General features: G+C 39.3%; 1 protein-coding gene across 6 annotated transcripts in view; it reads right to left on the minus strand.

Moving 5' to 3' along the window:
• Positions 1-21,363, minus strand: part of LIMCH1 (LIM and calponin homology domains 1) — a 260,857-nt gene that overhangs the window by 52,682 nt on the left and 186,812 nt on the right. For 5 of the 6 annotated variants that reach the window (XM_078393982.1, XM_020786271.3, XM_073001190.2 and 2 more), the window contains exons 7-16: positions 20,238-20,433; positions 17,662-17,914; positions 16,153-16,434; positions 11,029-11,313; positions 9,203-9,454; positions 7,859-8,212; positions 5,404-5,709; positions 4,203-4,514; positions 2,954-3,220; positions 2,029-2,064 (exon numbers count right to left, since the gene is read on the minus strand). In XM_078393982.1, the coding sequence (XP_078250108.1) occupies positions 2,029-2,064; positions 2,954-3,220; positions 4,203-4,514; positions 5,404-5,709; positions 7,859-8,212; positions 9,203-9,454; positions 11,029-11,313; positions 16,153-16,434; positions 17,662-17,914; positions 20,238-20,433 (2,543 nt within the window). The remainder of the gene's footprint in view (positions 1-2,028; positions 2,065-2,953; positions 3,221-4,202; positions 4,515-5,403; positions 5,710-7,858; positions 8,213-9,202; positions 9,455-11,028; positions 11,314-16,152; positions 16,435-17,661; positions 17,915-20,237; positions 20,434-21,363) is intronic. The other variant, XM_078393983.1, reaches the window with a different exon arrangement.

Here is a 21,363-nt window from a genome sequence, read left to right on the forward strand (position 1 = left end):
TTAAAACTAGTGTGCCAGCCTGTTTCTGGAGACATCTGATCTGGCCACAGTTACATCCTGGCTTGATTACTGCAACACGCTCTATGTGGGGCTGCCTTTGGAAAGTGTTTGGAAACTTCAGTAGGTCCAAAACCCTGCAGTCAGATTGTTACCTGAGGCTGATTATAGGTATCACATAACCATGACCCACCACACCAGATATATTTCTGGGCACAAAATAAAGCTGGTTTTAACCTAAAAAGCCCTAAATGGCTTGAGTCCAAGCTATCTCAATGTCTTATCTTTGTGAACCTGCTTGGGTTTTTAAGACCATCAAGGAAAGACTTTTCTCTCAGTCCCACCACCTTCACAGATGTGTTTGGTGGGGACACAGGAGAGGACCTTCTCTGTCACTGCTCCCAGACTCTGGAACTCCCTCTCATGGTAGACCAGGCTGGCTCCGTCTTTGCTGTTCTTCTGCAAGTTGACATAGAACTTTCTTTTCAGGCAGGCTTTCCCTTAGGTAAAGGTAAAGGTTCCCCTTGACAATTTTGTCCAGTCATGTCCGACTCTAGGGGGCGGCGCTCATCCCGCTCTTCAAGCCATAGAGCCAGCGTTTGTTTTTTTTTGCCCGAAGACAATCTTTCCGTGGTCACATGGCCAGTGCGACTTAGACACGGAACGCTGTTTACCTTCCCACCGAGGTGGTACCTAATTATCTACTTGCATTTGCATGCTTTCGAACCGCTAGGTTGGCGGGAGCTGGGACAAGCGACGGGCGCTCACTCCGTCGCGTGGATTCGATCTTACGACTGCTTGGTCTTCTGACCCTGCAGCACAGGCTTCTGCGGTTTAGCCCACAGCGCCACCACGTCCCCTAGGCTTTCCCTTAGGAACCAGCTATCAGAGAGGTGTTTTTAAATGGATTGTTAAATCTTGTTGCTTTTAAACATGCTTTTTGGTATTTATTTTATTTACTGTTTTTAACATAATATTTATTTAATTCTTTTAAATATTTGTATACTTATTGTTTTTAGTTTTTAAATATTCTTATTATGTAGGCCATCTTCAGGCATTTTTAAGGAGAAAGATGGGCCAAAAATATTGTAAATGAATGAATGAATGAATATATTTGAGGAATTGCATAAACATAAAAATTGGCTAATTGCAGCTTGGAAGATGGGATTCTGAGTAGCCAAAAAACAGAAAAAGCCTACCTTACTGGGATAAGCAAGCCCTATCTATACTTGCTCTCAACTGCAGCCGCTCATGAAATAGCTCCTCAGTGAAGAATTGAAGAAAAACATGAAACTATATGGCACAGATCGTGCAAGGATATTAACTGTGTTTTACCTTTTGAATTTCTACTAGCTGGGACAGATACAGTCATTCACTCAACTTTCTGTCTGTTAATCTACACCTAGGCCAAGCTTTGAACTTGTAAATGGCTTCCACAATAATAGTTCTAGTTTATTTTAGTTACAAGAAATGAGGCCAAAACAAAAGAAAAAGATTAAAGAATACAAAAATACTGTAGCACCTTAAAGCCTAACAGCTATTTTTAATGTGAGCTTTTATGAATACAAGATGAAGTCTGAGGAAATGGACTTGTCAATGAAAGCTCACATTAAAATATACCAGTTAGTCTTTAATGTGTCACAATTTTCTCGTCTTTTTTTATTTTTGTTTTGTTTTGGCTTGATTTCCAAGCACAGACTAACACGGCTACCTCTTCTATAATTACAGTAAATGAGTGGTTCTATAGACCACCTCACAGGGAGTAAGAGACAATCACATCATGAATTAGAGAGGCTAGGTTTTGCAGCAACAATGACATGCTTTATTGATTTCTGAAAAGTTGTTATTGTAGTACAACAGCACACATATCAACCCCACAGTGTATGCCAAAGCACATGTATTTCAAGCAGCTCTGCACCAAAACAATGGAAAGTAATAGTGGTGGAATACTGGCATTTTAAATTAGTAATAAGTGTGGAAAGCATGCAGCTGAAATTGTTAAAGCAACTCAATGAGCACACACCAACTTACTCTGCGTCATCAGACACAGCAGTTCTGGAGCCGAATCTATAAAACCAAATATAAAATTAGAGAGATTCAGCAGGCGAAGGAGGAGGTGTAAATGGCAGAGGTGGGGTAGGGTGGGGTGGAAACGGAGAAGGGGAAGGGGAATTTTTCAAAACCATAAAAGTTGGTAGCTTTTCATTTGAAGTTAAACTCCTTCATTAGTCCAGAGAGCTGGAAAAAAGAGGTGTTTTCAGAACACTCTACATGAGATAAACTTTTAATGCCCAACACTGTAGCAACAGTAGCTCTTAGAAACATTTGTTTTCTTAAATTCAGAACACCCTGTTAGCAAGCCACACTGAGCAACTGAGCACGGAAGTAGTTTCTCTGAAAAGCTAACATAAAACTTGTTTTATAAGCCACACATTTAATTACTATATGCATATTACATTTTTCATTATGCAGATTTATTTAAAAGACATAAAATCATTGACTCTCAATGATTCTTGCAAGTGGGAGGAGGCAAAAAACATTGTCTTTTAACCTAATGAGTCCGACAAATGGCTATATCTAGTTTTTTTCATGAAAGTTGTGCAATCTGCAAGTTGTGATCCATTTCATTTGGCAGAAGCCAAGTTTTAAATCTGTACGGTGAACCCTCCACCAAATACCTGCACCGTGTAGCTACCTGGCCCACCTCCATGATGCCTCTTCCATCACAGCCTACTTCACAGATGGTTTTTACAGGTTTGGAAGGAAAAAATAAAAATGCACTGCTTGCAAAGACTTTATTAGTTTCAAAAGACAAACAGCAGTATACGTGACTGTTAATCTATAATAAAATAAAGCAGGCAAGAGCAAAACTTATTTGCTGCCAGCATGCACACACACAAACACATTAGGTATGCAACCACGTAGGGCTCAAGTTTCGAGCCACTCCGGAGCTCACATTTGTATTTGTTCATCCTGTAGTGACAGGAATTCCTTGCTGTTTTTTTCAAAAGCTTCCTGCGTGTCAGAAGAACATCCTGGCTGGACTTGGTCAGGGTCGAACGCATTTTTAGGCATTTCAGAAGACAGCGCTTCTTGCCTTCCACCAGAGAAGCGGTGTGCGTCTTCTTCCAGTTTGGGTCCAAGGGGCACGACAAGCTTTTCAGGAATTTCTGCACAAAGCTTTGGTATGTTTCCAGTGGCCACTGTATCTGTCATAGCAGTGCTAAAGAAGTAATTTCTATTTTAGCTGTTAATGAGATATACTATACGTGTCCAATGTATGCCCCGCTAATTGATATGAGACTATATCACAATGCTAATAGCGAAAGCAAGCTTCATTGTAGTACTGCATTATAATAATAACAACAACAACAACAACAACACAGACAATTTTCTAAGGAAAACACAAAAGAGACCATCCTGTTGAGGAAACATTGAGAGGAAGGGCAGTCACCTAACTGGTTGTATACTGGTTGCAAAATGCTCTGAGGGGAAACATACACTACTCAGAGTTTTATAGAGAAATATTTTGCTCAGATTGTATCTTTCCTTGTATAAAGACTCCAAGTCTCACTCACAAACCTTTTCCTTAATACCTAAAGTCCAATTCATTGAAGGTATAACTATTCAAATTTAATGTACGCATTTTATATTTTTAAAAAGCACACTTTCTGGAACTACATTCTTTGTAAACAATGCTCTCATTTATTACAGTATTTTGGCTGCCCTGACAGTCCAGTAGCTAGTGCAGCCCCCTTGACCCAATGTAATTTAGACAACATTGTGTGAGGGAGGGAGGGAGGGAGGGAGGAAGGAAGGAAGGAAGGAAGGAAGGAATTCCCGTTGATTATCCTCTATGTGGGTTTTAGAAATAAAACAGAAAAAGGAGAAGGGCTGATCTCACTGCATTCACATTGTCATAAGCCTGCAAAACTTACTATTTCCCTAACAAATGTACTAGCTCAGTAATCTGCAAATTCCAATGCAATTTCTGCCAGCATTAAGTGGGAAGAGGAGAACCAAGTTCGTTAATCTTCCCTCCCCAGGAGAAAATTTCTATCTGCAATAGGCAGCAAGCAGGGTATTGGGAAGCTCATTATCACCAAGAGACAGAAGGCGACAGCAAAACTGAAAACAGGTATTTTGCAGTTGCTCCTAAGTGAAAGTTGGGGGTGATATAAAAGACCACAGAAGAACCTTCTGACCTCTTCACTTTCTTTTCAGTCTTTACTATCTCCTTAGCTGCTTCCTCACCATTCTGCTGCTTCGAGAACGGAACTGGGAGGAACTGTTTAACACTTGGTCCCGTCTGTTTCAGAAAAGCTCTGGTTCTTCTCACCATCATGTCATCTCTCCCAGGACTTTTAAATCTCACTTTGTCCACTCTTGTAGAAGTTCTTTGCTCATCTGGACCTTCTAACCTTGCACAGCCATCTTCATATGTTACAACAGAGTTTACAGAGAAAGGTGAAGGCACTCTGTGTTCATGTTGCATCCCACAAGTCAGTGAGGAACTTCTGCATAAAGCAATTGTGGGCACAGTTATTCAAAAGAGAGCTAAAGGATGATGAAGAAAAACACACTTATATACGTACAATGGTTTATGACCTGGCAAATATCATTTGCAGATACATACCGTACTGTAACAATGCTCAAAATAAACAGGTGTCAGTTTAGACACACTGCATGGGTAATGTGAAATCTCACACAAGAGATTATGTGCTCCTTCTAGGAATATCCAAATAGGTAAAACAAAAAAGTAATGATAGGAACTACCACAATACACTTTAAACACACACGTAGCATGCAAGAATACTTCTTATGAAAAGAATTAATAAGGTAAAAACAGAGGCAAATTATGCAGGACCAGATCTAGATAATGCTTTTTTTTTTTAAAAAAAGTCACACAAAAATAACAGCCAGCAACATTATGATAACTTTGAGGACTTTCTGAATTTTTTGACCTTTTTGAGAATGTAATGGTCATCTTTGCTACTGTCACTGCTTCACACAACTGGATAAGCACTTTAAAAGCACACAAAGCAAATACCATTTTAGATAGCTTTTTAAAAAGATTACTAATAAGAAACAAGCTGAAATTAAAAGATAGCCTATTCTACTCTTACATTACATTTATAATGTATTAAACTTTAGAGGTTGAAACCAAAACTTTCTTATAATGTAAATTAGCCTTTTAAAAACCCTAAACTCATCTTTTCTTTCACACCTCTTGTATTCTAAACTTTCATTTTATTTTGTCCTTTTCTATAAAACAAAGGCAACTAGTTTGACACTACACTGGGAATAGTGAAACACTTTTTACTTTCTTCTCATAAAATGCACAATTAACATGCTATGCAAAACAGGCATAAGAAACCAATGGCAGCAGTTTTTTTTATTTCTGACCTTTCTGCTTTCTGTGGAGACCCCCGTTCTCCACAATAAGTAATGTTTTGTTGCTGTTTCAAAGGCCCATAGCTGGCTACTGAAATGGGAGGATATGTTGTGCGAACTGGGCTAGTAGATTTTTGAAAAGTTCCCAATCTTCTAGCCAGCATGTCATCTCTCTCAATGTCTGGCAAATTCTCGTCCAACTCTTCTTCACTGCTTTCATGCCATTCATTAAAAAAACTTAGTTTTTGCTTCTGAGAATCAGCACAAGCATCTAAAACTGATGAATTATACACATCCACATTGGACAGTATTATTTCTCTAACAGTATAAGATGAAGAACAGGACAGAGAGAGAGAGAAAGAAAGAGAGAGAGAGAGGTAATGAAAACCATATGGAAAGGCTAAGAACAGACTTTCACTTATTCATCTTATCCTTCAAATTGCACATCTGAGTTTCTTAACAGAAGCATCAAAACAGAATTCTTGCAATGACAACAACTGATTAGATAAAGGAAGAGACGAATAAATATAAATTCTGGCCTTTGTGCCCAGCTCTGCAGGAAACAGATCTTTTTTCCACACTACAAAAATAAAAGGGCAAGCCATTTTAAAATACACAGACATCAAAACATGCCAGAAATGAGGGAGAAAGGGACTCTACCAGCTGTCTACAAGAGAAGAATGAAGCACTGTAATGTCCTGATAGCAATAAAGCAAAAGCTCTGGTACCACTTCAGATGGAGGAGTACTGTAGTAGAATGTGAAAGAAATCTATTGAAATGCCCCAAGACAACCAAGCTAAGCCAATAGGGCACTGGAAGGCCTTAGTGAATACTGATGAGAAAGAACTGGCCATCCTTGACTGAAGGGAAGGTATTACAGCCTACTTCTTCTAATGGAGAAGGCAACCTCCTCTTTTGCTTCCTTTCCTATTGTGCCTCTTACTAGGCAGCTCAAACTGGATTCACACAGGAGATTCTGCCACTGTAAAATGAAAAGCAGAGAGCAACACATTGTGGTTTGGACATCACAAGCCAGCTTCATGCTAATACTTAAGCATGACCTTTAAGGTCATGGTCTATAGGAGAACTAGGAGATCAATGCACCCTTGATGGAAGATATATTGTTTGTGGGGATGTGGCATGCCAAGTGGCTCACTCAGCCAGATTAATAGTCATTCTGGATGGAGTCCTTGGTTAGAGCAGGATTTATCTCTGTATTGGTTTGGGCAACTGGGATCTTCCAAACACAGTTGGATACAACTTCCATCAGGCCTAACCAGTGGTGAGGGTTGATGAGGGTTATGCGTAGGTCAACAGTGTTTCAGGGTCACCGTTGGTCACCCTAACACAAATTTAAATCAAATTCCTGCTCTAACCTAATGGTCCAAGGGACACATCTGGAGGGCTACAGGTTGCTCTCTCCTTATTGAATCTATTTGTTAGGGAATACGCCCAACTAAAGTCTGCAGAACCAGGGGTGGAATTACATATTAAACCATCAAACCAATCTGCAAACATTTTAAACCATCAAACTGCACACCAAACATACATTTCATTTAACATGAATAGAGGAATAATTGGAGCACTGATAAATTAATCTTAGTCTTCTCCATATTCACTGATTTTTCCATGCTTCTTAACAGGTAGTTCTATATATATAGAAGTGCTCCTATATATATATAGGAGTTTCCAGAAAGGACAAAGAAATCTGAAGTACAACTCAAGAGTTCTAAGTAGATTTGCATGCATAAGCAGTTGTTAACTATGGTTCTGTAAATCAACGCAGGACCTTAGATCTGCATGCCGCCACCACACCTCCTGAGTTTCTTTTACACAATATGCTTTCTATGTCCAAAGCACTGGAAAATTATTTCTTCTCTTTCAAATTTGGAAGGTGCTTTGGATAATCCTTTCCCCTTCCCAAAAAGGGAACTGCTATATGCACAGAATTCCAGAAATTTCCTTTCCTACCATCCTGTACTTATGCTCTCACTACCAAGAGAAGCATTATCTGGGGCAGAGAATCAGGCACACAGTTATTTGATTCACACCAAAACAAGAAGATTCTGGGGAATTCTGAATTATTGAAAAATTGCTGCATGCTGGCATATTTAACGTGTTAATCTAACTAGCTCCAGTACAAAACCAAAAGACTCACATGTCACCCAAACTTGGGATCCTAACTTTTCAATATGAAACAGGAAGTTATTTGTAAACCAAGACTGATTCCTGCTTTATGAAAGGAAATGACAAGCCAGGATCCTCCATTCAGATCCTACACTATGCTTTCAGTTCCTTGTTGGCTTCTGCTGTTACGGTAGCAGAGAAAAGGAAAGTGAATACTGCTCTCTTTTTCCTGCATAAGCACAGCCAGAATTCACATGTGAACTGGTCATAGTTATTGTGTCATCCATTATTTCATCCATTGTGATACTTCAGTGCTCTTTCCATGTCACACACTAATACCTGGGATTATCATGCAGCCTGTGGACTTCATCAGTGTGATCAACAGACTTGTCATCATCACTCACAGAAATGGAAGATGAGGCTTCATGAGAGGTCACACAAGCCTCAGCACTTTTCCTACTGGATGCCTCTTGCTCTTCATCTTGAGTCACAGCCCTAGCAACTGAAAGTGTCTCCCATGTTTTATGGTCAATTTCTATCACTGGTCCAAAGTGCACAAACCTCTGCTTGGGGTTCGTAGCTTTCTTGGGTATTTGTACATTGTGGCTAGCAACACCATCATTATGGCCAGCAGGTTCCAATGCCTTTTCGGAGGAGAGAAATGAACCTGGAACGTCCATGAGCTCCTCATCACTAAGAGCCAAGATGTAAACAAACAAAGAAAGAAAAGCATATAAAAGGCAACCCGAAGGGGAAAGAAAATAACCTAAGATTTAATTTAAAAAGTAAAATCAGCCTATGAAAGAAATGAGAACACACAGACAACCCTTCAAACAAAGAAAATGCCCATATGATACGGAAGAAGTTATTCTATTTAAATTATTCTGCTAAAGAGTGCAATATGTATAATAATTTTTAAAAACACTGCTAAAACAAAGCAGTGTTATAAAAAGAAAATTATATGAACAAATGAAATAGCAGCAGAAGCATTTTGATGCCAACCAATGTCATATGTCTCTGTGGCAATTTTATTTACACTTTCTAAACTTTTCCTTGGATTGCGCTCACAGTCCTTCCATTGAACCTGATAGAGAATTATCGTCTAGCTCTGATGGATTCAGACATGTTCCTATGTAATGCTGATCACAGCTAACAAGGTCTGTTGTAACAGCTGCTTCCTGCATGGGCGTGCCAAGAAGAGGGAAGCCCAAAATGGAAACTTGAATCTGAAATATCAAGGGGAAAAGAAGTGTTTCAAGCCTAGAATCTGAAGGGTTAAGATAAGGGATATTCCTGGTTCCTGTGCAGATGTGATCAAAAGAATTGCACAAAAAACCACAAGGTGCTATTCTTAGCCATGTGGAAAAAAACACTTCCCTTGGTTGTATGCTGCAATTATTTAGGAAACATGAAGGCTATACTCAAAGATGGCTAGTAAAAAGTGATCCATGGGGTGGGGGGGGGAGGGGAGATAAATTATTAATGGACCATAATGCACACAATTCAAAATTTACTGCATGCGATATTCCCTCTCTTGGAACTAAACAACACATGTGTGAACTGCTCGTAATTAGTGTTCAGAAGGAAAAAAACCCCTATCTTCCTGAGTGCCACAATTCTGGTAACAAAAGGACTCTGGGAGCAACATGAAGCTATGTTGTCCCTTCCTTTATGAAAACATACCTGGACATCCCTGAAACTTTCAGCCGGTCCCATATTTCCTTATCAGCTTGTGTTATAGAAGTTTTCACAAACATTGACAAGTCTAGTTGGGAGGGGCAAATCTGAACATTTCGTTTAGCCAGATCATCTCTTTGAATGTTACAAACTTCTGCCTCTTTTTTCTTCTCAGATCCGTCCTCTTGAGATTGCGGGAAGAGTTCCTCTTCACATAATGACACTCCCTTTGCTGAAGTCATGCGAACCTTCTTTCCACTAATGTAATGCATAGGTCAAAATCAGCAGGAATAAGAACAGTTTTATGGGACAAGACAAAGACATATCACGCTCCAATACAGAAGTCCGGAGCAAAAGAAATAAATCAAAGTGCTGAATGAAAAAAAAATCTGTTTGAAATTTCAGGAAGGGAACAGTACACTATCTTGTGAAATAAACACCCCTTCTCGTAAGAGTGTTGCCTGCCACTACGGGCAGCAGGGCTTTAAGAGGCTTTTCAGAGCTGCAGTCTGTAAGTAGCATGGGTCAAAAATGATGCAGTGATAGGCTTGGTATTGATCTTGAGACCCTGGCAAATGCCTGCCTATGCCACCCTGGGAACCATTGAGTCCTGTTCTCTACAGACAACCTACAGATTATTAGCACAGGTACACAAAGCCACTGTCACCTTTGGGCAAATAAACTTCACTATTAACAATCTCTCATTTTGACAGTTATGATGTCCACTTCCTGTATTAATCATGAGCTAAAGTTTTGCTTCCAAATATAACATTTTTTGGCAATTTCCATTGTTACCAAGTATTTAGCTGTTACCAAGGTCAGCAGCATCTGAGGAGTCTGATATGTTCTTCAGATACTATTCCAAGAAATTAGTCATGTACGTACCAGACACAGACGATAAATGTTGACGCTCACAGTGCTGCCACAGTGGAACAAACTTTTGTATGACAGAATGCAGCTGAAACAAGCAGATCTTACAAAAGATTTTCTCAACTCTCTGGGAAAGCTATTTATCCCGTAATTAATATTGACAGAAGAATGAAAATAATCTCACAGACTCAATAAGCATAGACTAATATTCCTGTGCTCCCTAAAATATCACTTACTTAATCCTTTATTATAAAGCCTTACTGGGTTTTGCTGGGACAGGCTGGAATACAGTGCAGAATGTATTGATATTTATTTCACTCTGCACCAGGTGAAATAATACAGATAGATAACAGGCTGGTTATATAGATATCAAGTAGGATAGCAAACCGTCCCTCTGTGATTCTCAGGTGTGCGTTTACACTGGCTTGATATTTGTGCATATAACTCCCAAGACTCACGGCAGGGATGTTTTGTTTACCAGGAAGGAATGGACCATAAGTTAAGACTTGGCTTACATTAAGTGGCAGGCTTTCACTTACTGCCTTAAGAGACTAAGTTACCCTGAAATACCAACCCAAAAGCTTTGGACCTATACCCCAATAGCTCCTCTCTGAAATTATCAGAAGAGTTTTCATAGAACTGTCAACAATGGGTTTTTTTTTCCATTTTTTTATAGCTGAGCCTAAAATGCTTGATGGAAATATTTACAGGCTTCAGCCTCAATTCTTTTGCCATTTTGTTCAAACTATGGCTGATAAAGGGAAAATCAACACCTGATGAAATCCTTCCATTCCAATACATCTGGAAATCTCTCCCTTGGATTTGACTAGGCTATGTTCTAACCAATACACATTCAAACTCAATTACAAATATGCAAAATAGAAAAGGGAACAACCGATTTACTTCATACTTAAAAATGTCAAATTCAATTAAATAATACAGAACGAAACAGATTAGCAGACCTTGAGCATTCCTGTTCTTTCATGTGTTTCTTCCCTTCTTCCCCTTTACCTCCATCTTTGCTTATATAGGATCCAAGCATGAACTGGTTAAATGGCAATGTAAGTTTAGGTTGGTTTAGCTTTGCTCTGCGTATAGCAAAATCATCTTTCTCTAGGTCAGGAACACTGTTGTCTTGTTCACCGTCCGAGCCAGAATCTTTTCGCTGATAGCACGACATAAAGGGGTTCTCTTTGCGAAGGATGATGTCTGGAGTAAGCTCACTCATTTCACATGTGTGCTTTTGACTGATGTACAGCAAAATTAAATAGGAAATCAAGATGTAACATGTGGAAAGCCATCACAACTTTCTATGTTTTTAAAAGGCAAACAGAATGTGCTTACACATGCTGCTAACTCGGAGGATTAAAGATGCCATGCTGTAGGTACCAGAATTCCATGCATGTATGATTAGTGTTTTGGTTCTTTATTAGTGAAACAAACATGGACACAACAAGAATTATACATTTCACCATTTTAAAAAAGGAGCTCTAATTCTTAGAATCCTTCAATATTCTTTTCTCGTTTAACCTGAAACTATAAAAAAGGCTTCTGGCCACATAAAGAAAAGCACTTTCTAGCTTTTTTTAAAATACTCTCTTTTTTATCGCCTTTTAATACAGTACTTTAAAATGAATTTCAATTGCTACATTTCTTATATCTACAATATCAGCTGATGTCTACTGAGAAGGTCAGTTCAGGTCTACATCCATCAAAGCCTTTACATTGGGGGTTAGAAATCTGTAGCTCTCCAGATGGCATCAGACTCCATTGCCCATAGTTTCTCCTCAAGGATCATCCTGGCTGCAAAGAATGGGAAGTGTGGCCCAAAACATCTGGATGGGTACATTTTCTGCACCCTGCTTTAGATTATGGTCACACTGTTGATTGTCATGGAGCATGATCACAAACACAAGGCATATTTAGGCACTCTGCACTTAGATATGCTTGCCCCGCTTAAACAGAAATACATAGCCTCTGCCCTCTCCACTGTCACTTTCAATACATGGAAAACATGAAATCTAGAGAGGACACACGCCTGCCTCTGTGTAGGCTCAACACACAAGCAAGAACCCTGATTTTCCAGTCTCCCAAACAACCATAAACTACCATCATCAAAAGCCATCAGAGGTCCAAATTTTCAATACTGTTCCAATTTATGTACTAAAGGGTTCAAAAATTCCCCACCAGAACACTTTTCAAAACAGAAAATAAAGCCATTTAAATTCCTTTTTGTGGAAAAGATACAGTTATTAGAGTATACCAGGAAACAGACACAGGAATTTGACCTTTGCAATATTGCATAATTATTTTTGACAAGAATGGTCCAGCAGCATATCCCATGGTCACAAAAACAGAACACAGAGAATGCCATTTTACCTTTAACTACTGTATTTTGGCTGTAGTTCTGAAAACGGATGTATGGCACGATGTTATTCCAGATTTCTAATACAACTACTTTTTAAAAAACAGACATGGTATTTGATATTTCTCCTTGGCAACTTGACACAAGAAGACCAGATGCCATCACTGCAGCCGACAAAAAGTGGCAGAGGAGTTTCATATCAAAGACTGTATTTCAGAGCAGCATTTGTGACTGAGATGTGAATTGACAAGACCACACAAATTTGAGTAGTGTTTCCATTTTCACTCTTCATAAATGGGCACAAAGGGGAGTTTCATGTTAATAAGGAAACACTATATGCTCCACAGTGTTAGAAGGTGGCCTGGGAGGTCATCTAGTCCAGCTCAAACAGGACTTGCATTATAGGATGAAACTAAAGCATCCGTATTGGGCGGTCACATAGCCTTGGCTTTATAAAGAAGTGCTCAGTATCTCCCAAGATATCCTTTTGCACTGAAATCTGTTTGTCTGCCCACTGGTTCTAGCCTTTCCTTCCCTGAAGCAACTAAAAACAGGCCTGCTTCAAATTCTGCACATAGACTTTCAGATATTTTCAGACCAGTAAAAAATCTCCCAAATATCTTACTACAGAAAAATAAAAGACCTTCACAACAAATTTAAAAATTCTGAAATGATTTACAGGTTAGAATAGATTTCTCAAAGGAATCCATGAGCTGACTGCTCTCATTATAGATTGGAAGGACGATTAAAAGAAGTTCCAAGTATGTCATATTTCTCTTTTGACTCTTTTCCTGTAAGTGGGCACGTTTGTTATTCACACCAACAAGCCATCATGCAGGAATATCACCATATTCCAATAGAATTCTAAAACAATATTTCAACAGAATGATGAACCAGGGCAAATCAATATACCTTCATTTACAAATTACAAGGACTCAAATGTCAACATTATATCAACAACAGAAAAGAAGAAATGTAATTCTAATTTAATCTGCTTTAAGAAATCTCCTTTTCCTCTTTTCAGCTGCTATTTTCTAAATTATCCCCTTCTAAAGGACACAGTTCATTCACTTCATCTTGCGCCATCAAAACCAAAAATGGTTCAGATAAGTAGAACACACACAAAAAGATAATCCAGGATCCAAAGCATGCTTGCTGCTAATATAAAATCACTCTAAATACAGTGGTGGTTTTCAGATCTTTGCTCTTGAGAAGACATTCCCTATTCCCTACTACTGTGCGCAGAAACAGCACCTGTCACACAAGGGAGGAAAGATTTAGAGGACAATCGAGAAGGAAATGCTTACTTACTGTTGAATCTACTAAACATCTTGCTATACTTAAGTCAGGACAAGAAGTCCTTATGAAGAGAAGATGCCCAGCCCCTGCCTGTCCACCTCTGCTGCCTTTGGCAAAACCATTCATTCTTCCACATGTGTTTGAAGAGAAAATCTGAAGCCACAAGATTGGAGCTGTGTCTAATGGGCAAAGACTGTTAACCTCTTTCGAACAAATGCGCTAAATGTACTGTGCTTGACTTAGCCCTGCTGGTGAAGGAAAAATGAACTTGGGAACCCAAAGGTGAACTCATTGTTATCCTTCCGGATTCCAAACCATTTCACAGGTTGTCTTAAAATAAGCAGAGTGGGAAGAATTGACCACATTATTTTTATTAGTGTTTTGGTTCATGCCCAAAGTTCAACTTTGAAGCCAAACAGATCCTATGGTTAAACACCATGTTACCTTGGTCTTTGCACAAATTAGTTCCAATGGCTCTTCTAGATATAAATGGTTTATGTTACTGCTGACAATATTACCAATATTGTAGGAAACCTTAAAGAAAGCCACTGGGAAACTCATAAATTAAAAATATACATTACAATCAGGTTCAAATTGATTAACTCCTACTTCCTTCTGCATTTCATGTGTGCAGTGGAGACATGCACATCATCCATTCAGTGGAAAACACAGGTGTCTGTGGAAGTAACGTAAATCCCCAATTTCCACACACTAAGAAGTGAAACTTGGGTTAAAATGAGGTCTGGTCTCTATTGTTTCTTTAAGGGGTGGGAGGAAATTTGAGTGCAAAGCAGCACAATTTATAATTAAGCCACTCAGTGTGTGCATGTTGACAAAATTAAAGGTGAAAAAGTGGGAAAAAGAGGGGGGAGACAAAGGATAAAAAGTTGTGGCACTTTAAAGATTAACAGATTTTTTTTGTGGATAAAAATCTACTTCCTCAGACACAGGAAGTCTAAAGAAATAGATTTTTTGTAAGAAATGGGCATACTATCACCCTGTTTCACTATGTATTAAGGACAAACCTATATCATGTGACGATAAATTAACACAGCTATCCATCTGCAGGAGTTGGGAAGAGAGATAAGGAAGTAAAATGGACTTCTAAAAATGCAGAACATCAAAAGAAATAATGAAACAGAAAAATGCTTCAATGCATCCAATCACTTCCATATACAAGTACATCTATGAGTATGTGAATGAGCACACATGCACAGAAACACATATAGAATTTTGGAGGAATCAGAAGAAAATGGTGCTAGTAGAGATAAAAAGCATAATGATAATTATACAAGCAGATTCCCCTGTTTTGGCAGTGGGTGAGTAATTTTGTGAGCAGGGCCCAACTGTTTGTGTGATGGACACCCTGAAAAAGGCAGAGCCATTTGTGTGATTATCATTCCTCATGTGGGATTTTGGCCTAGGAGGTTAAACCATTCAATTCAGAACACCTTAATACTATATCCATAGAAAAAAAAAATTTTTAACAACAAGGCTCTGCGGTCACTGGTGATACTTTATTGGAAGGGTTGAGGTAGCTGAGGGAGGCAGCATTGCCCACAAACATTTTAAGTTTTGTGAAGCCCTGAAAGCTTTTTGTACATCTTGAAATCTACAAAGGACATCACTTGCTGTCTAGATATCCAGCAGAGCAGGAGGACTGAAATCTCATGTCTGGATCTCTTTCACACTGTGAGATTTAGGGGCCAAATCAAAAGTAACAGAAATCTATCTAAGGCCTTGTCTCAGTTTGCCTGTCTTCTTAACCACCGGAAGCAGCAGGCAGGCAGCAGTGCAGTGTGGCAGGGCAACTGCCACTGAGATATTAGGCAGCTGCCGAAGGATAAATCCTAATGTTCTTCCCAACTAATGACCACATAGTCAGACACTAAGTTTCACTATAGTCAGAAGTTGCCAACCTAGCCATGGCATCTGGCAAATTTGTGGCAAGGCTAGTGAAGCCACTTCAACTAGTGTCTGGCATTTTTTGCAGACACTGCATGCTTCATAATTAGTAAATGTCTTTAGCTATCTATTTCCATAACATCTTGTTTTAAATTATGTCCTTTCATGCAGCTGTTTACCACAGATCAGTTAACAACATACGCAAGCATAATCCAACGCCACCCAAGAAAATGGAAGATTAAAAAGCTTCCCCCCCCCAATTAAAATATAGCAAATATCCTTTGAGGAAGAGGAAAGCGCTTAACACTACACACCACAGCAATGCACAGCTCTCCAATTCCCAAGCTATTATTTTCTAATGTCTTGTAATAAATAGCGAGGAGCAAGTGGTTCAAGTATTTATTGGGTTTTAAGAAACTTGTTACAGGGGTACATCAAACTGAAAATAACCACAAAGCACAACAAATGCTCAAAACATGACGCATGCGTACACCAAGTCCCATAGCACAGAGCTAACCTGCTGCCATAGCGCTGTGCAGCTGGCATGATCTTAATACCAGCCTGTTCAAGCTTTCTTAGCTTTCTGAGTTCTTCAGGCTCTTTGTCATTATTTCTGGGCCTTGCTGTTTTCCTTGCAGAATGTGTAGGAGACAGATGTAAAGAATCCCTTTGAGTCACGTCTATCTGAACAGGCTTCGCAGGGAGGGTTGTAGTGGCAACTCTGCACCCTGAGGACTGCTCTTCAGAATGCACTAGTGCCTCACCTTGCTCTTCTTCTATAGTTTCAGGGTAGCTTTTGCTATTAAGTTATATAGGGAGGATGATTACACAATGCACTTCTGTCTCCTTCACTGTTGCTATTTCTAATAATGTGCATGACAGACATTTCTCCAGTATTAAAAGGAGAGATACAGTTCTGTTTTTAAGTGCAAGTATTTAAGGAAGAGAGAGGCTCTAAAACTTTAACGTACAAACACATGACAACATCACTTTCATTTTTTACACAAACAGGCACATGTTGCATTTAATCAAGTGTAAATCAGTATGTCAGCTAAACTTCATTCCCTTTAAAACCCATGCTTTCAATGGGACATAACCTCAGCTAATTAACAACAACAACAATAACACGTCATCAAATCAATTCTGACTTATAGCAACCCTTTTCACAGTTTTCTAGATATCAAGTGTACAGAAGTGGTTTACCCTTCCCTTCTTCTGGAGGTGCTCTGGGGTTATACAGTTTGTTCAAGACTACATAGGCTAGCTCTTTGACCAGGATGCACAGTGGAGAATCACACTCCCAACTATTGGTTCTTCGGCAAGGTACCTAATTTACTCATATAGCTGAGATTAGAGATGGGATATTTGTATTCATCTCCCCGAGGGCCGCAGTACAGGGAGGTGGGGAAACACCGAGCTACTTCCGCAATTGGCACGGCGTGAATGATGAGAGGCAATAAGTGGACTGGCCAGTTCTAGGGGGGAGGGTCAAAAGGGCCCAGCCACCTGTGGTGGCAATATTCCATCTCTAGTTGAGATATACTGTAGGGCAAAATCCTGTTCTGTAAAGTCACACTACTGTAAATCAGATTGAGGCACCAAAAATAATTAATTTAAATCAAAGGAAGGTTTTCTATCCCCACCACACCCTTTTTAGGTTCTGAGGCTCTCTATGGCTCTGTTTTGTACGCCTCCTACCCACTTGAGCATCTGAACCAAGACCGAACTAACTTAAAAGCAAAATAACTCAAAAAACCCCATTGAAGTAGTTAGAAACGGCATATGCATAGAGTAAAGCTCATAAAGAAATTTTGAACGACCATCTGCATAAATCAAGAATAACAATGTAATTTGTATAATATTCCCAAGGATACTTTATTTTTGTGTATTTGTTCTCTAGCAATTAATCAGAGAGAATCAAAGCCCAAGCATGTGCTGATCACCTTTGCATGAGAGGTACACTTGTTCGCTACAGATGAACTCATGTCTGAGTTTGGTACTGCTGAAGCGACAGAGACGGCCTTACCTGAAAGGTCTCTCTCCTCCTAGTGGAGACGTAGCAGTGCTCCAGCTCTTCCTGTACTCCTCTCGTTCTGCTTTCTTCTTCCTGAGAGGAGCTGGAATATAGGCAGTCTGGTTACTCTTATTGGGGAGGTATTGGTTAAAAGGCACAACTGTTTTAGGTTCACCGTAGGATATCCGCCTTGCAGACATATCGTCTTTCTTCACATCTGGCAACTTTCGATGCGGCAAGTCAGATTCAGAATCACTTCCTCTCCCTGTGGTTTTTTTTTGGGGGGGTGACGGGGAGGGGAAATAAAAACACATACAAGTTTAATTAATTAACCAAGGAGTGCCAGAATAAAAAAATCATTAGATGCATTTGGTGTGGTAGAATCATATCTCCTATTCTAAACAGACAGGCCAATATCCTGTCAGTAACATGTGATTGTGCCACTTAAACAACCACTGCTGTTGGCAAGCAGTGGTTGGATTTTCTTCATAAAGAAATTGCTTACAAAATAGCAATGCTGGCACAAGTGGTGTGGTGCTCAGTGGAAACTGAATAGGATCCTGGTTGCAGTTTGGTATTTTGCTAGTCTACAGTGCGAACTGCCCACTGAACATGACACACAGAATTTTCTTTCAGTTCCATTGGGAAAGGAAAATGACATATCCCAGTCTCTGATGAATACAGAATCTTCTGCTTAAAGATTTGCAAAGTCACAAAACTTTTTTTGATTGTGTGGTGGTTTTATTTTATTGTATTGTACACCTGTGATATTAGAGTCATTATTTTAATTGTGTTTTGAATTTAATTTGTTCACCACTGGTATAAATTCTGACGTGCAGGTAGGCATTGTGACAGCTCCACAAGCATATGTCCAAGGCAAATCCATAAATCCAAGCAACTGTGTTGACCTACACCTCTCTCTCTCTCTCATGTGTGAATGGGGAAGAGAACAAACATACAATGATACACAACATTATACTGCTCTTAGAATATCCCTCAACACCACTCTAGGTACTGTACAGCTACGGTAAGTGTGAAGGGAAACCTGAGAGAGGTGGCAGATGACATAACAATCTCTGTTAATTGAAGTCCTGGAGCTTTGACCCTGACAGTCCTGGCTCCGCTGCAACATAATTAGCCACTTTGGACTCTTTTGGGAAAATCTACCAAAGCCAATAACAAATTTGTGGTCAATCTATTTTGTGGAATATTCCTGAGTTCAAACATTATAAGGAGAAAAATGTCTCTACATTTATACACTCTACAGAAATGAGCACATTATCCAAACTATCACCACCACTTCTCTATTTTGAAAGATGGGATTTAGGGCAATAACACAGAGCAGAACAGAGATCCTGCACTCTTTTTCTTCTGGTTTTACTGACGAGTTATCTAAATGGGATTGGAAAAACACTGGAAACACACATGACTGAGAGAAAAGCCACTTCTGGAAGATCAGTAGGACTAGACTGAAATGTAAAGAAAACACATAAACATAGTTTGCCTTCAGACACAGAACTTATGAAGCTGCTTCCCACAAAATTAAAAGGGATGTAGTTATCCAGAAGTCTTGAAGAGATGAAAACAGAAATTATTTTGATATTACATTTAACCATTGTAGGATTTTATTGTGCATGCTCTTCTATGCTATAAAGCACTTGTGTTTATAGAAGATGAGCAGTCCAAGCAGTAGAGAAAGGGACTGACCACAACAAAATATAATTTATCAGGTTTTAAAAATAAGAATAATGCACCATCAATACACTTATTATTATTGCTATTACATAGCCAATTATATAGATGATTAAACAATCACAATAACAGAGAGAGAGAGAGAGAGAGAGAGAGAGAGAGAGAAATTTACATAGTCCATTATGGAACAGGGAAAGGCTAGACCAAAATTCTCATTCAGTCCTGAGAACTCTCTGAGTAACCTGGGAGGGGTTGTCACTCTTTCTTTCTTTCTTTCTTTCTTTCTTTCTTTTGCTTCAAAATATTTCAGTTACAGTCAGGAGACAGAAGAAGTCATCGTTTTTAAGAAGAGAGAACCCCAGTACTGTCAACAAAACCTGACAAACTGTAGTTTATATCACCTACTTTTCAAAATAAAACCAATTTTTCCTTTTACCATACATAAAGGCTATCCAGATTAGCACTTAAGACATGGCTCCCCACTTTCTACACATTCCAAATGGTGTTTTCTGCCTCCCTACATTCTCATTATTATTGGGCCTTGCTTTTTTAGTTAAACCTTGGGTCTGTCCAATATCTCCTTACACTTCAGACTTAGGAAGGGCCATCTCATAAACTAAGACTGCTATGATGTAACCTCTCCCCCCGCAGCCCATAACTACAAGTGAAGAGGGATGTCAATTGCAGTGGGAGCAAAAATATGGCAAAGAGCTCCTAGGTCATAAATCAGCATTCAATACAAGTTTCTTGCCTGTTCCATGAGATTACCAAGGCACATCAAAGTCTTGGTTACTGAAACCAGATTTTTTTGAGCAGCAACTATTCCAGAGCAAACATTGTACACAAAAAGGGGCTGTGTGTCACATTAAGCCAGAGACATGGAAATCCCAACTTACCATCACTGCTTCCTCTCAATACAACATCTGGAGATGGAGTCTGCTGGGAGCGGGAGCCAAAGGAATCCAGACTGTCGAAAGAATCATCTCTACCATGGCGAGGAGGAGAAAGGGAGTCACTGCGCTCTGAATCCCAACAGTCTACATAGCCACTGTCACGGATGCTACGCTTTGGACTCTCAACATCCTCAGTGTCCTACCACGGAAGGAAGAGGAAGTGTCTTTAATTAAGGAAACCCATCTGCACCAAAGATGAAGCCTTCCCTATGTATCCAGTATGTATGCATCTAAGGTGTGACAGAGAGGAAGATTTTTTCAGTGAATTGAAAGTGGTATGATAGGGGCATCCTTCCTCTTGTTGTTCATGTACATTTCTTTTTAAACATAATTGCCTCTCATCAAATATGGTATATGGGCTTTACACTACAGGTTTAACACTACAACAGTCTATTTATCCAGAGTAGACCACGAGTCAGAACAATAATACATGCACTGTGTGTGCACTGTGGAAAGCAATACATGTTTTGATATACTTCCAACTCTTTTATAAATAAAATTTTTAAATTTTCAATGTTAACACTGTTTATCAGAAACGACAAAGATCAGGTATATAGCAAAGCCTGCCTGCAGTGACGCTTCCCCCATGTCACTCTCAACATTTTTAAAAAGCAGTATCTTCTACCTGCTCTTCCCTGCTACAGTTAAGAGCACTTCCTTTCAAATCCCTAATGAGAGACTGCTGTGGAATCCAAAGTAAGACTGAGAAGAAGGCAAAGAAATCCCAATAACAACACACACCAGTTTTATGCAGACAGTGGAAAGAAGGATTGAGACAAGCAAGTTAACATACTCAATAGACGAGCCATCTTGTTAGCATATTGCTGTAAGCACAGCAAGGAATCCTGTGGCACAGTAAAAGACTAATCCACTTATGGTAGAAGCTTTCACAGGCTACAGCCCCAGCAATCATATGCAGGTTTACACAGACAGCCAATATTAAAATTAAAAAAACAAAAACAACAACAACCTGAGACATGGCTAGTCCTTCATCCATATCCTTATCACACAGGCCACTGTCCAAATCCCACAGCCAAAGACATCTTGGGTTTTAAGTTAACAGGCAAAG

This window comes from Pogona vitticeps, chromosome 5 (genome assembly GCF_051106095.1).
Source record: "Pogona vitticeps strain Pit_001003342236 chromosome 5, PviZW2.1, whole genome shotgun sequence".
NCBI lineage: Eukaryota > Metazoa > Chordata > Lepidosauria > Squamata > Agamidae > Pogona > Pogona vitticeps.